The sequence below is a fragment of the Giraffa tippelskirchi genome, chromosome 6 (assembly GCF_054371585.1).
Source record: "Giraffa tippelskirchi isolate mGirTip1 chromosome 6, T2T-mGirTip1v1.2.pri, whole genome shotgun sequence".
NCBI classification, from domain to species: Eukaryota; Metazoa; Chordata; class Mammalia; order Artiodactyla; family Giraffidae; genus Giraffa; species Giraffa tippelskirchi.
Genome location: NC_137280.1, coordinates 49,778,537 through 49,795,208, shown reverse-complemented (window position 1 = coordinate 49,795,208; position 16,672 = coordinate 49,778,537). Strand labels below are relative to the sequence as shown.

Below are 16,672 nucleotides of genomic sequence, written 5' to 3'. Positions count from 1 at the left end.
CTGTAGCCCACCAGACTCCTCTGTTCACGGGGTTCTCCAGCAAAGAATACTGGAGTGGGGTGCCATTTCCTGACCCAGGGATCGAACCCGCATCTCCTGAATTGCAGGCAGATTTTTTACCATTGAGTTGCCAGAGAAGCCCCACCTGCACATTACTAATATATTTCACTAACACAACTCAGTTATATGAGAACCACAGGACTTATATAAAAGTTTATTAAGTAATTCAGAATCTCAGTCTGAGCCTACAAAGAGAAAGGAACACTTACTTATAATTTACATTGTGTCAATCACTATGCTTATCACTTTGTTATTCATGAATTCTGTATTTGCAAATATACTTACTTCTTAAAATTTATTTATAACCCTCAAATCAATATTCGAACACTTTAGTGATAGTGGAGATATACACGGGCAGACTAGGGGAAAATCTGAGTTGCTGAAGGAGGCATAAGTCTTGACTGAGGTCTGATATGGCTACACACTGCCTTGTTTCAGCTCTCATACTGTATGTGTGTGTTAGTCTCCCAGTCGTTTCCGACTTTTTGAGACTCCATGGTTTGTAGCCTGCCAGGCTCCTCTGTCCATGGAATTCTCCAAGCAAGAATACTGGAGTGGGTTACCATTTCCTTCTCCAACTCATACTGTGTACCTACATCATTTTCATAGTCTATATCAAATGCCAATTATCACATTTTTATGCATTCTGTTGCTGGTTTCTCTGTTTAAAATGCCCCCCACGTGTAGTGCTGAAATGCTATCTGGTGTCCCCAAGTGCAAGAAGGCTGTGACATGCCCTATGGAGAAAACACGTGTTTTAGGTAAGCTCTGTTCAGGCATGAGTTCCAGTGCTCTTGACCCAGAGTTCAATGTTAATGAATCAACAATATATATGAAATAAAGTATCCTTAAAGCAAAAACATAAACAAAACAAGGTTATGTTCTGATTGACAGAGAAAGATGCTGGGATGAGAGGCTTGCCAGGAACTTAACCCTGTGATTCCCCCAGAGAAATGGCTCAGTATTTGCTAATTTGGTTTCCCAGAGATTTTATAGAACCTAGCTATCCAGAATGATGGCGCTTCCCTACATGGCTCAGTGGTAAAGAATCTGCCTGCCAGTACAGGAGCCGCAGGAGATGTGGGTTTTATCCTTGGGTCGGGAAGATCCCCTGGAGTAGAACATGGCAACCCACTCCAGTATTCTTGCCTGGGAAATCCCACGGACAGAGGAGCCAGTGGGCTACAGTCCATGGGGTCACAAAGAGTCAGACATGACTAAGCGACAGGTCTTGCATCGAGAATGATGAGGACTGCAACAACAGCAAAAATTAGGTAATTTTTCTTTTAAATTTTTATCGTGGAAAATTTCAACTGTGTAAGAGAGACCATAATAAACAGACCCAGGACCCAGCCTCAGTAACAGCTGATCCAGTCAGTTTCCTCCTTCTTTCTCGCTAGCTGGATTAAATACAAATCTCAAGACGTATAACATTTCATCCTTAACCATTTGTTTTTAAATGGTAAGGAAAACTTTGCTCAAGACTATTGTGGTTAAGTGTCAAAATTATCGAAATAGGAGAGATGAATTCAGATCTCATTAAGGACAACTGGGGCTTTACAGCCAACAAACAGGTTCTGTGTGGGAGAGGGAGGTGGGGGTTGTGCATGGAAAATTACTAAGAGAAGACATCAAGCTTAGGGAGTTTTTCCAAACTTATTTCAAGAGCTTTCTTACTGAATGGCAGGCTAGGGTGATCAGATATCAACAATGGGAGATGAGAACTTTGATTAGATACTGAAAGTGATCACATATCAAGAGTGGGAAAAATCCTCTCTAAGCTGACTCAGCTCATCCTTAACTATTTTATAGGTAAATTCTTGTTTATGTTTTAAAATTATAAGAGTAGAAAATCTAGAAAACAGAGTTACAAAGAAGGAAATAACCATGTAAATTGATAGAGTTCACATTGTGAGTGATTTCTTCTCAGTCTTCTTACACAGAGTAAATTGAAAGATGGGAACCATACTGAATAGATCCTCTGTTTTCACTGAACATTAAGCCAGTTGGCCATATCTTTAGTCTTTAAAAATAAACGGTACTCTTCATACATTATCTCATTTAATAAGAGGCATGCCATTTTTGCCATGTTTGCTTTATCTTTTTGAAAGGTGTGATTCCTTATTTAAAATCACACTTTTTATCTTGCTGTAAGTGTACCTTCACACACACTGTAAGAAATAATCCAGAAGACATAGTACACTCTCTACTCAGGTCTGCCCACTGGGAATGTCTTGCAGAACTATAGAGCAATGTCACAGCTAGGAGAATGACATCTCTCTAGTCAAGACAGAACTTTCCATCACCAGGAGGATCCCTCCTGTTGATTTTTTACAACCATACCCACTTCCCTTTTGTCGCCAAATCTTCCTTAACCCTCAGAACCACTAATCTGTCCTTCTTCTATAAATTTTTTCATTTCAAGACTATTAAATATATATATAGCATCATCGACTCAATGGACATGAGTTTGAGCAAACTCCAGGAGATAGTGAAGGACAGGGAGGCTTGTGCAGTCCATGGGGTCACAGAGTTGGACACGACTGAGTGACTGAACCACACACACACACACACACACACACACACATATATATATATGGAATCACACAGTATATAAGCTTTCAGGACTGGCTTTTTTCACTCATCCCAAGATTCAAGTTGTTTTCTATGTCAGCTTTTTTTTCTTTCCCTTTTATTACTGACTAGCATCCCAGGTATGGATGTAGCACAGAATGTTTTCCCATTCATCCACTAAAAGATACCTAGGTTTTTTCCAGTTTTTGGCTATTATGAATGAAGCTGCTATAAAAATATGTGTATAGATGTTTGTGTGAACACAGAAATGCATTATTTTCCTATTGTCGCTGTAACAAATTGTGTTCAGTCGTGTCCAACTCTTCGCAACCCTTGGCCTGTAGCCCACCAGGCTCTTCTGTCCATGGGATTTCCCAGGCAAGAATATTGGAATGGGTTGCCATTTCCTCCTCCATGGGATCACCTAGACCCAGGGATTGAAACCGTGTCTCCTGCATTGGCAGGTGGATTCTTTACCACTGAGCCACCTAGGAAGCCCACATTTCTTCAAGCTTAATCTAAAAAACCTTCAAATATGTTATTTTGCAGTTATGGAGGTCAGAATTCTGAGTTCCTTCTGGAAGTTCCAGGGGTGAATCTGATCTTGGCCTTCTCTTTCTGGAGCTGGCCAGCATTTCTGTGCTCATAGCTACATTCCAGCTGCTGCTTCCAACATCACAGGATCTTCCAACTCTGGTACTCCTTGTTGTTTCGTCGCTAACTCATGTCCAACCCTTTTGTGACCCCATGAACTGTCACCTCTCTCTTATAAGGGCCCATCTGATTTTATTGGGCCCACTTGAATCATCCAAAATAATCTTTCCATCTCAAGATCGCTAACTTAATCACAACTACAAAGACCCTTTTGCCAAGTAAGGTATCATATTCACAAATTCTGGGGACTAGAATTATTTAGTCGAAATATAGCAAAGCCATTATTTAGTCAACCACAAGTTTTCATTTCTTTGGGGTAGGTGCTCAAGAATGTAACTATCATTGCTGATCACATGCTTAGCTTTATAGGAAATTGTTAAACTGTTTTCCATAAGGATTGTACTTGTTACAGTCCCACCAGTGATGAAAGGGTGATGCAGTTCTCCACTACAATTTTGCAAACATTTGGTTACTTTTTTAGTCATTCTGATAGGTGTGTAGTGATATCTCACTGTGATTTTAATTTGAATTTTTTTAATGGCAAAAGACACTGAACATCTTTTCAAATGCTTACTTACCATCTGTATATCCTCTTTGGTGAAACAGCTATCCATGCCTTGTCTGCTTTATTTTTAAAGCAAATAACTAGAAGTGCTTCAGAAACTCTTTCAGTAAGGCTGATAACAGAATTTATGGGTTCTTTGGGTAGGTTTTTGACCTGGATCTTTGAGGAAACTTAGGTGCAGTGGTTCTAAAACTTTAGTGTGCCTCATAATCACCTGAGCTTGATAAAATACAACTTGCTGGGACCCATCTCCAGTTTCTGATTTTTTTAACTATGGGGTGGCACCCTGGAGAACTGGCATTTCTAACAAACTCCCAGGTACCACTGATGCTTTTATCCCAGGATCATACTTTGACGTGCTTTAGGGAGACTTTAGGGCTACCTGACGTTTTCTTTTGGCATTTCCTTGTCACAGCAAATTTCCCTGTAGTAAACATTACAATGAATGAAATACTTGTGCTCCAAAGTAAAGTGCTTGGGGAGAAAAAAAAAGAGGACAGAGGTAAGGCAAAAGCACACAAAAATCAATCTGATCTCCCAGGGGCCGAAGACTGGAACAATTTGAGCAACTAAATTAATTATGAAAGCACTGGATAAATATCCATGAGTCCCTAGTGATAGAAATATGGGAGAAAGGTCAGATCTTCCCTGCACAGGAATTCCAAATACCCCAGGAGGGGAGCTTTAATTCCCTACTCCTTGAGAGTGGGCTGGATTTAACAACTCACCTCACAAGACTAGAGTATGCAAAGTGGAAAATACTAATTCTGCCATGGAAAACCTGGCAGACACAGCTTTAGCGCAAATAACCAGGATTAACATGATCAGTGACAAGTCATACTGATGTCACAAGCCCCAATATAATGAGATGAGGAAGGCACTGCACTTGTGGTATCATTTCCCTAAATCCATAATAACCCCAACCTTGTTGTTAGGTCACTAAGTCATGTCCAGCTCTTTTGTGACCCCATGGACTGTAGCCGGCCAGGCTCCTCTGTCCATGGGTTTTTCCAGGCAAGAATACTGGAGTGGGTTGCCATTTCCTTCTCCAGGGCATCTTCCAGCCCAGGGATCAAACTCACGTCTCCTACACTAGCAGGTGGATTCTTTACCGCTGAGCCACCAACCCCCACATAATTGTGAGAAAACATCAGAACAACTCAATTTGAGGTTCATTCTAAAAACATCTGCCCTGTACTCTTCAAAAAAGTGTCAAGGCCATGAGACTAGACCAAGAAACTCACAAACTGGGGGGAGACAATGAAGAAAAAGAATATTAGTGAAAAAAAACAGAAATCCAAGTGGTCTGTAGCTGACAGTACTATAACAATGTCTATTTCCCGGTTTAGATAAACGTAGTAACTGGTTAAGTAATACGTGTCTATTAAGGGAAGCTGGGTGAAAGATACATAGAAATTCTTTGCAACACTTCTGTTAATCTACGGTTATTTCAAAATAAAGACGTTCCCCACCCTAAGGTTTCTGACTTAGTATATATGGTGGGTACCAAGAATTTTCATTTAAGTTCCCCAGACATGCTATTAGCCTAGGGAAACACTCTGGAATATACTGCTTTAGGCAAATCTTTGGGCTACTCGTTTTCTGCTTTTTTTTGCCACTGTAAATTTCTTTGCCTGGAAAATTCCACGGACAGAGGAGCCTGGTGGGCTACTGTCCGTAGGTTCCCAGATAGCCGGACACGACTGAGTGACTGAGCAGGCGCACACAAGAGAATGAAACAAAATTGTTGACCTTTCTGTTTCAAAGCAGGTTTTAATTGTTGGGGGGGGCGGGGAGGGGGTTCGGTGTTCTCCTCAGAGATTGCTTTCACCTTAAGAATATTTTCCTTCCAAAAACGCATTAATCAACCCTCGAATTGAATTTTCCGTGCTTGGTTCATTTATACTATGTTACTTAAAGATAACAAAAAGCCTTAGAAATTGTCTTAAATACAGGGGAAAATAGTTTAAATGCTGCTAGGTACGGAAGTGAATCTGGGCAATTACTACGCATACAAGTTCATTACAATTTGTCTCTCACTATCCATCCTCTTTCTGATCTTTAAACTGAGCACATGGTCAATCAGAATGTATCAAAAACATATCTTCCCAGCTGAGCTGACCTGAAAAATGCCTCTTGGCGATTTATATGAAACACTGGACTCTCAAGATAGGATTTACCTATTCTTCAGTGCTTCTAAAATATTGTTGCATTGTTAAACCCAAAGTTAATCTTATAATTTAACAATTTTTTACCTTATAACCTATCACTTATCCGACGGTTTTGAGGTAAGGATTTGGTCATTTAAATTATTCCTTTTTATAGAGTCCACATTCACACGCGTTAGGCAAGGAGTCTTTGCCTTTAATGCAAAGACGTAATTTTAACCAAACATTCAAAATGTTGCAGATCAGTTCCTTTGGTTTTGCAGAAGAGTGACTCTCTCGGTTTCTCTTGAACCTTCAAACGTCTGTCCTTTTAGGACTGAAAAAGCGTTCTGCAACCGTGCTTACCTTTCCCAAAGTAACTTTATTCATTCATCAAAATCATCGGCAGGGGAGGGCACGGTCTGAACTCAGAGGGAACGGCGGAATATGAGTTATTCCTGCCATGCTCCTGGGAACACTCGCAGGGGCACCCGCTGTGTGCTGTTAAGTGTCGGCGCCCAGAGCTCTCACACAGCCGCTTGCGCCGCAGGGGCTGGCTCCCGGCCGGCCCAGGAACTCGGTCCCGGGGGCGGCTGATTGCCCCCCGCCGGCCTCGGCTCTCGGGGCGGCCCAGGCCCGGCGCGGCTGCGGCGTTCCTACCAGCCAACCCTCACTTCGCGCCGGCCCCGCTCTAGAATCCCGGGCAACTCCGCCAGCCTCCCAGGCTAACTTCCTGTTCAGAATGCGCCGGAGTCCGACTCCCGACCCACTCCCGGATGCCGCCCTCCGACGCACGCCCAGCGGCCTCAGAGCCGGACAGAAAGAAGGCACAGACGCGCCGCTGGAAGTTGGCACTCGCAGCCTCCCTGGCGCGCTCCCACCCCTGCGCCTGCGCCCAGGGGCCGACCGCGCGGGCCCGTCTCCGATGACGTGGCGAGGCGGGGGCGGAGCCAAGGTCGGCGGCGGGAGGGTGGGGGAGGAAGAGCGAGGTGAGCGCGGACGTCAGAGTGGAGAGCGGAAGGTCAGGGAAGCTCGGAGCGGAAGTGAGACCAGGGAGTCTGTCCGCCATTGTGGACCCGAGAAGCGAAGAGCGAGAGGGGAAGAGGAGCGTGCAAGCGGAAGAGACGAGCCCCTTCCACCAACTCCCGAGCGCGAGGCCGTCTTTCTGGCTTCTCAGCGAGCGGCGGCGGCAGGAAGAGCCTCTCGGCCGAGGGCGACAGCCAACTCCTGTGAGTGCACGGGGAGAGGCCCAGGCGGCGGCGGCGGCAGTAGCAGCAGCAGCAGCAGCTCTCGGGTTGCGGTGAAGAATGTCAGCCACTAGCGTGGATCAGGTGAGGGAGCAGAGGCCGCAGGCTTGGCGAAGGCCCGAGCCGCGGAGCTCCACCCTCGCTTGGGGCTTCGGCTCCTCCCTGTCGCCGCCGCTGCCCGGCCCGTAACGGTGCCCGGGGCGCAAGTTGCTGCGGACTCGCAGCCCGGGCCGGGGCGTGCGCCGTGGCCCCGGAGCCTGCGGCCCGGGAGGGCGGCCGCGGAACCTCGGAGGGTGCGGGCAGGACTGCGCTCCGGGGCCTTCAGACGCGTCCCGAGGGCGGCAGACGCGGGGCTGAGAGCGAGCGAGCCAGGGGAGACGGCTTCCGAGTGGCGGGTGGGAGGTTTCAGGACCGGGATTGTGGGGAGATCGGTGGTGATGGAGGATGTGGTGGGTTTCACTCCTACGCGGATTGTTTAAAATAACTTGTCTCCGGTAACGTCTCGGATTAACACACTTTTCCTCTCTCCCCCCCCCCTTTTTTTTCCTTCTTATTACTACACCTTTCATCTTGATACACAGAGACCTAAAGGGCAAGGAAATAAAGGTGAGTTCGGATATTTTTTTATCTTCTCATTGTTAGTTTGATGATACTTTTAAACTACGTGAAGAACTTTTTGTTTTTGATCTTTTTTTTGGAAATGCTGGATTAGAAAAAAGAGTTCATCAAAGCTAAGGCAGCCAAATGCTGTCTGAAAGTTTGGTAGTTCTTTGCTTTGAAGCCACTTTTATAGGAATCAAAAGGATACAAGTAACAGTTTTATTAGTTGTACTTCACTTAAGGAGGTATTGGTTATGAATTGTAGTGACACTTATTTAATTTTACAGTTTGTTTTATGTAAGTTCTGCAGATTCAACAAATGCATGTAGATAGGTGGACGTTTTCCTCGACATGTTTGGTTTACATCGAAACATGCAACCCACATAATTATTCTGTTACATTAGTGAAAATTGTATTGTTAATCACTGGTTCTGTTGAAGTCAGTTACACTGAAGCAATAGCCTGTTAGAGGTCGAAACTGAGCAAGCATGTCATCTTGCTATGTAGTCCTGAAGGGTTTGACTCAATATGGTATTTTAGAAATGACTGAGAAGGAAATACTTTGTGAGGTTCCTGCCAGGATTATGTGTTTACTCTTTAGTTAGAAGGGAAAAAAGTAACATTGAAATTCAAGCATTTTAAAAAAGTGTATTTTTTATTAATATGGAACAATACAGTCAGCTGACTGAAACATGACATTAATCATGTGACATTTGTAAGTGTAGAACAATAACTGCTTTCTTGGGACAGTGCCAATTAAATAACATTGCAGTGAAGTATGTATTTGTTATGTTTTATAATAGGGCTTGAAATTAGACTAAACAGAATTAAGCTTCCTGTTTTTTATTTCTGTTGCAAAGTATTACTTATAAAGTAAGATCTGCAGAGCCTTTTAGATGAAAATTCAATGTTTTTATTAGTGCCCTTTATATTCTTAGGGTTTTTATTAGCTGTTTCAATAAATTTGAAAGGATAGGGTTCTGTATACACAGTTTAGTTAATTTTCTTTGAGTTGTACAATTTCTTGACAATTTTTGCATACTAGATAATGGCACTGTATTAGGTAATAAATTAATTGCTTCATTGTGATTAAAAATATATATAAACAGCAATTTTAATTTTTAGACTAATTTTAATTTTAGAATTATTTTCTGTGTTGTAAGCACAAGGCTCACAATTTGATATTGGTTTATGTGAGTTTTAAAAAATTGGTTTCTAAATTTAAAGAGAGTGATCCATTAATTTCTTTTGTGCTGGTCTGCCCATTAGAAAGTATATATACTTGGACATATGTGAAATCTGTGGTCATTACTGCCTAGCATAAATTATTTTATCCTAGATCTGTGGGGAGGTGGCACATTGCAAGGCTATTTGAAATGCTAAGTGTTTTGTGTTACCTGCTTTAAGGTAAGTGTGCAAGTTCTACGAAGTATTTGTCTGACAAAACAGAGTATCTCCAGCATTGTAAACTATTACTGTATTACTCTAAGTTTGATTTGTGACATAGTCACTTAACTTAGGTGTGTCCTTACCACATCTTTGATATTAGAGATATAAATTTTCTATAAACAAAATTGTGTATTGACTACAAATATTTTAAGTTATTAAAATTATTTTCATCTATCAGTGTCACCTCTGTTAGATATATTTAGACACATATACAAAGTATTTATCTGTATAACTGTTTATTCGAAGAAGTTTTCTTTCTTTCTTACTATTCAGTTTACAGTTTTACCCATGGATACAGTAGACTAGGATCCCTAGAAGACCTGTGTTCTAATACTGCCTATGGCCACTCACTTGCTAAGTGAGCTTGAGCACATTACACCTCTTGGTCAGAATTTCCCCTCTCCTTGTAAAATAAAAGTAATAATTATGGCCTTGGATCCTGTTGTATGTTTTGAGGGTTGTTGTAGTTAAAATAGCCCACCACTTTAGTAGCCATTATATTTGCTGCCTCACCTCATCTGTTGTTAAGGTGCAGGAAAGCTGTTGCCTAAGACATGGCAGGGGGAAACTCTACTGGCCTAAAAGTATTCCTAATGACTTAAGATGCTTCTGGGGCTTCCCTGGTGGCTCAGACAGTAAAGAATCTGTTTGCAATGCAGGAGACACAGGTTCGTTCCCTGGTCAGGAAGATCCCCCAGAGAAGGGAATGGCTACCCACACCAGTATTCTTGCCTGGAGAATTCCGTGGACAGAGGAGCCTGGTGGGCTACAGTCCATAAGGTCGCAAAAGAGTCGGACACAACTGAGCGACTAACACATAAGATGCTGTCAATTGGTGGATACTCCAAGTACACAGATACACATATACATTACTTGTATTTTTATGCCTCTGTGGGGAGAATTACAAGAAGGCAGCACCTCCAGCAAACTGATAACTATGAGTAACTGTATGTTTGAAAAAAAAACTGCTCTGCCTTAGTTGACTTGGTTTTCAAGCTAGTAAAATTGTTCTATGTTTATTCTGTTTATTTTTATGAAGCAGAAAGACTTTCCTTGAACTAAGCCCCAGTATTCTATGGATGAGTATGAAAGTTAAATTCAAAACTTAACAAACTTACGAAAAATGCATGTCTCAGAGGAATTATCAAAGTTTTGAAAAGCATACTCCTTTTTAGTTGACTTAGTATGATTTCAGGGACTGTGTATTTCCTTTCTTAATAGTCTTCAGTTGACAACATCAGCCTAATACCTGGCTTTAACGTCTTGACTTTCTACCAAGTGTTTTTCTGTATGTCCTTAAATGCACCGAAGGAGCGAAAATTTGCAAAGAATTCTGTATCAATCTCTTTGTAAGGCAAAAATGCTTTTGTAGCATAAATAACACTGTTTTAAGTTTACTTGTTTATAAATTGGAATTCTTTTTAATTGATAGGTTGTCACTGTGTTAAGTATTAGAACTCTGTTATTCTTGGCCAGGGTAGTACTGCAGGATAGTAGAAATTTAAGGATAATTGTGTACCTGTTGGCCCATAATTTAAGGCTGACTTAATATCATTTTATTTATTAACAAGCTGAATTTTTGCTTGCTGGAATAAAAGTGTATATATTAAAAAAAGTGTATTAAAGTGTTTCCTTTCCCTGCAGGCACCACAGATAAAAAGTGTCAGATCCCAGGCTCCTTGTAGCCTCAGGCCTTGCTGCCTGCTTCCTCCTTTCCCTTAAGTTTAAAAATAGGCAAATATTTGGAAAGGAATTTATCTTTTCCCTCCTTTCCTCCCCACCCCTCTGAGCAGAGGGAAATGTTCATTGTTTGGTACCACAATTTTAAAAAATTAGGCTGAACTTGACTATTTTTTAGTATTTCAGAAAAGCAATGGAAAATGCCTTGTATTTTGGCAATATCTTTTGTATCCTCTCCCCCACCCTACCCCCTCTGGAAATGATTGCAAAGCAATTTACTGTTGTTATAGGCTTCATTTTATTAATCCTCAAAACATCCCTATAAGGAGATAGAGGGTATATGGTATTGTCCCTGTTTTTGTAGGTGGGGAAACATGATGCACAGATCTGTTGACTTTCCTAACTTGATGTAGTCAGGACCAGAGCAAAGAATCACCTGACTTCTAAGGCCCATGTTCTATCTTGATTTGACTCTGCTTCATAGAGCAGAGGAAACAGGCGAAGAATCATGTAAGTCATCTGTTCTTTTTTCCCTGAAGAACTTGTACAGACTATAGAATTGGCTGCAATTTCATTACTTTTTAATAGCTTTCAGTCTCCAAGACATTAGACTGTCATTAATTGATGTTCAAAACCTAAAGTCTTTAAGACAATTGAATTTCCTTAAGAAAGGTATGCTTCTGAGACTCTAGGACTAGCTTCTTACTCAGATTCTAATTTGATGCAAATTGCTTATCAGTATCAGTGAAATACTTGAAACAAAACATTTTTATCCTTAGATTGACATAGTCCTTTAATAATCTTTTAGGGCTTCTTAGACATTTTAATGCATCATTTATAAAAGACTGGACTGTATTTATTTAGTGCTGTATTTAGTGTATGAGAATATTTTCTTAGTCTCAGCCTTGTAGAAGAAGAGAAAGAACAGGAAATGAGTAAGAATAGCAGTATAATATATATTTAGATTAATATTAAGCAGGTACTTTTTAAAAAACTTTTAGCAGTGTAGAATAAATTTCTGAGACTCGATAATGAATATAAGTGATAAATAGTTGTCATTTCATGCTAGATAGCTGTTTCAGATACTGTTGAATACATACCAGTGACACATAAGTACCAGTCCAGGAGTGTGGTGAAGAAATGTTTTTCAAGAGATTAATGGATCAGGCATAACTAGCTTTTTGATAAAGGAGTGGTAAAGAACAGATATATCAGAATTTCTTGGGCTGAAATGATTAGTCCACCAGAAATAACTTAAGGTACCGTCTGCTTTAATTTTGTTTCTAGTAGTTGTTACATATTTAAATCCTGGGGAGCACATTCAGCTCAGCTCTGGCATTGATACAGTCCTTATCAAATACAGTTAAACCACTTCAGTGGAGCCAGGATCGTGGTGACCTTCAGGTTTCTCTTAGAGGCTTTGAGGGGCAGTGGAGAATTCATGAGAGGTCTACTTTGAAGGCTTTAGAGAGTAGTAGTTTTTGAGTGATCATTGGTACCCAGGATGGCAAAAAACAAGGGATTTTATCTAGCTTTGCTCCCATGTCTCTGTCAACTTGTATATTTCATTTAGGTCCCTAAACTCGTTAGAATAATTAGGGAAAATAGAGATGCTATTATACAAGAACATACAACTTAAATCCATTGCTCCTAACCTTAATTTATAATATTTTATATTAAATGGTTATACTTAAAAATACACTGTATTTTCAGCAATAAATCTTCAGGTATTGAAGGGCTTTTTTGTGATCCTAAGAGATTAGTTGATTAGTTGTAAACTTGTTAATGTGGTCCTAAAGTAATTTTTAGTCCTGTTTGGATCTTGTAATATTTTATGTAATAATAATATCCAAGATTATTAAATACTGTCATTGAATACTCAGATGAGATGAAGTAGGTACTATTAATAACCTCCTTGAACAGGGAAGTAGAGTTAGAGAGGCTAAGTTATTAACTTGAGATCTCTCAGTCTCTCAAGGTTGGATTTGGGACTCACACCCAGGGCCTTTTTACCACCTCGAGTCTGTGCTTAAAAGTACTGAGAAAGTGTCCAGAACAGCAGCTTTATACAGAGCATTGATGGATGTGATCTCTGAACAAACAGGGCATTATAAATCAGCCTCTAACTGGTGTTTTCATATATTGCAAGAATATTATAGTTATCTTCAGTGTCTTAGTTTTATTTGTATTTTCTTGTAAAGTCTTCATTGTTTATTGTTTAGGATTAGGCCCTTTTTATTTAGGTTTTTTATGATAATATTTTATTGTGATACTACTTCAAGTGAATTTTTAGTCACTTTCTTTAACTGGAGATACTAAAGAGTTAGTTTAACTTTGGTTACCAAACAAGGTTATTTATTTATCTTTATTGGACTGAATAGTTACAGTGATTTAGCAAAGGTAGAGAACATTCAGAAGTCTATCTTGTCAACAATACTGCCTGAAGTGGTTATTTTAGATTCAAATATAGCATTGGCACACCCTTCCAATGTTTAAATTTAACTGTTTGCTTACTACAGTATTGAAATTGAAATGTTTATTTTATGTTTATAGTAGTGGGAAGTATATATATATATATAGTTTGCGTTTATGTGATCTGGGGCTTATATATACAAGATTTATAAGTTTTCAATGCCACATAAATATTTATATCCAAAATTAAGTTCATCCTTAAGGGGGTTTTAAATGACAAGAACAAAGAACTCAGGATAATTTTTTCCAAGCTGACTTGAAAAATTCTGAAAATATTAGGTTATTCTGTGAGTTTCATAAAGATAATTACAATACATCTAATACAAACGTATTTTTTAGTTTCAGTACAAAACGGTTCGATTCATCAAAAAGATGCTGTAAATGATGATGATTTTGAGCCATACTTAAGTAGCCAGACAAATCAGGTAAGTCTGACAGTCCCATGTTTAGGAAATGAAACAATGTTAATTGATTTTTAAAAATAGATGTTTTAATTGAATGAGACGAACCATATCATGTATTAATCTAGTGTGCCTACATAATAGTGAATAACAGTTGCAGGTTTATGACACAGGACAGTTCTTTGGAAATTGTAGATGGCCAAAAATCAATTATGAAATGTAAATATTTAAAGATGAGCTTTTGTATATGTTGTGGTTAGATTGACAGTTGAATTTAATCTTTCAATGCTGCTGCCATGTCTTCATAGCCAAAGCAAATGACAAGGTTTAATTAGCTAGAAATTTTGGGGCGAGGACAGTTTGTACCTGAAATTTTTGGTTAGTATATTGAAAATTTTTATTTAACCTGATTATAAGGAATAGAATTAAAGATATGATAAACACACTTGCCTTATATGTTGTAAGCATAGAGAATTTCATCAAATCAAGTAACTGGTGGCTTTTGAGGTTCTTTGAATTTTTCACAAATAATTTGTGAATTTGTATACAGGAATAATTTAGACTTAAACATTGACCAAACCGAATGATATTCTTTAGTCTCTATTCCATTTCTGCATCTCTGTTAATAAAAATATCACTAGTGGAAACAAATTTAACAAATAAGCTTTCATTATTAACCAGTTTCTTTAGAGACAACATTTTGGAATGAAACTACTTTTGTTAATTTTCCTTATAAAAAGATGCATGAAAAATGTACCTTGAAATATTAACCTAGATTGTTTTTAAACTTAATAAAAGTACAAGGAACCAAATATTGTTATAGAACTTTGCAGTTGCAGAGAAAATTTCAACAAAAAGTAGTTCCCAATTTGTGGAATATATGATTATTTTTAGGGCTTTGGAGAACCTTGGTTATGTTCAACCTAATCTGGTTCTATCAGTTGATCTACATCCCTCGAGTAAGTTGGGAGGGAATAAATAAATGAGAAAAAATAAAAATGAGTGATAAAATTTACGTTTTTTTAAGAAGTTTGGCTACTTCTAAAAAAAAATGAAAAAAAAAAAACTATTTCATGCTTGTGTAATCTAACTTTGTGGTCTCTGTAACAAATCTACTTTCCACCTATAGGTGTGAAAGAATGTATCACTGGAAAGTAGGGGAAGATCATTTGTTGGGAGGTGTGGTGAAGGTTTTAAAGGAAATAAACAGTACTCTGTTCTGTTTGGGCCCAGACAGTCATCTCAGTTAACATCCCTTATGGCAGTGTTTCCAGTTTTTCGAGAAATTCTGATGTAATGAGTTATAGTAGATACTCTGCTAACAAGGTCTCCATTGTTAGATAAGTTTGGGAAATTTATTTGGTTTAAATAATTGAGTTGTTTTTTGCTACTTGAGTTTTTACTTTGTGTGTTATAATGTAAATTAGAATGTCTAAGGCAAGGGTACAGTATAAGTATTTCCTGAAATATTTGTTCAAACTTTATTTTCAAGAAATGTTAATGGATAATAAATGTTTGAGAATTGCTGCCTGTAAGAATCTTCTTGTTTTATTTGGTAACAGATATTTCATAATTTATTTGTCACAGGGACTTAGAAGATTGGTTTTTTGGCATTCCACAGAGATGCTTCAGGTCTGCCTAGGGGAGACCTGGGGAGGGTAACCTGGATCCCACCTGTGTAGCAACCAGAGCTGTGCTTTGCATTTTATGTGTTTTATATGTTGGAATTCTGCATACAATTTCACATAAAGCATTGGAAAGTCGTTTTTTTTTTTTTTTTTTTTTTTTTAAGACTGTTAAGGGCATTTACATGTTGGGGCAAAAACATCTATAAAAGGTTTGTTTTAATGTGATGTTTAAATGAAAGGTCTGATGCTTTCTATTAATTAAATCACTTAAATCAACAATGAATCAATGTAATGTGCTATTTAAAGAGATGTCTTAAAAGTTTGATACCAGTGAGACTATATTTTACCACCTCCTTCTTGCCAGTACTGATGAATAGGTTTTTACCAGTTACCTTTCTGTAATAACTAAAAATAATGATCTAATCAGGGTAAATGGTACTAACACTTCCCTGGTGGCTCAGCAGGTAAAAGAATCCACCCACCAACTGGTTTGACCCTGGGTTGTGAATGTCCCCTGGAAAAGGAAATGACAGGTCACCCCAGTATTCTTGCCTGGGAAATCCTATAGTCAGAGGAGCCTGGGGGCTACAGTCCCTGGGGTCGTAAAGAGTCGGACACAACTTAGCAACTGAGCGTGAGCATGGACACTAAAGAAGATTGAAAACTGGCTTTATTGGAAAGCAAAATTGAAAATTATCTGAAATCCTGAAGATAAGCCTTACAAAATTTAAATTTGTTGTGATTACTTAGCTGAAGTAGAAAATACTTTACAAATTGACCTTTTAAAGTAGATTAATGAAAACTTCTATTGGTGAAATATTTGGAGTAATTATTTGGAGATTTCAAGTTATACAAGTGTTTATAGCTTCTTGCACTGACCTAGCCAAAGTAATTGTTTAATTAAATTTTCAACAAAAAACACAGTATGTCTTTAAAATGAAATCCCTTCATCTGATTTTGCTATTATAAATAATAAAAATTATATTCTTTAGTCTGGAAAGGTTTTTAATGTTTGTTTTATATGCTTAGAGCTAAATCAGTTCACACTCAGGGATGCTTTAAAAACAGATTGTTGGTGTTTTACTTATGTGGCAGTATCTTTCTTCTATTTTCCTAGTGCTCAATATCTTAGGAAATAGTTTTTATAGTAATTTAAAAAGTAAATGTCCTTCAAGACTTAAAATTAGTTCTCTAT

The 16,672-nt window shown here is 38.9% G+C and overlaps 1 protein-coding gene across 50 annotated transcripts in view; it reads left to right on the top strand.

The window, feature by feature from the left end:
* Positions 1–7,045: 7,045 nt before the first annotated feature.
* Positions 7,046–16,672, top strand: part of YTHDF3 (YTH N6-methyladenosine RNA binding protein F3) — a 33,381-nt gene continuing 23,754 nt past the window's right edge. For 11 of the 50 annotated variants that reach the window (XR_014057760.1, XR_014057759.1, XR_014057767.1 and 8 more), the window contains exons 1-3: positions 7,046–7,331; positions 7,829–7,853; positions 13,788–13,873. Coding sequence is in view for 20 of the 50 variants with exons in the window: in XM_081504308.1 (XP_081360434.1) it covers positions 7,308–7,331; positions 7,829–7,853; positions 13,788–13,873 (135 nt within the window). In the remaining 30 variants the exon portion in view is untranslated. Of the gene's footprint in view, positions 7,364–7,828; positions 7,854–11,340; positions 11,487–13,787; positions 13,874–15,436; positions 15,482–16,672 lie in introns of all 50 variants that reach the window. The other 39 variants (XR_014057757.1, XR_014057753.1, XR_014057763.1 and 36 more) reach the window with 11 other exon arrangements.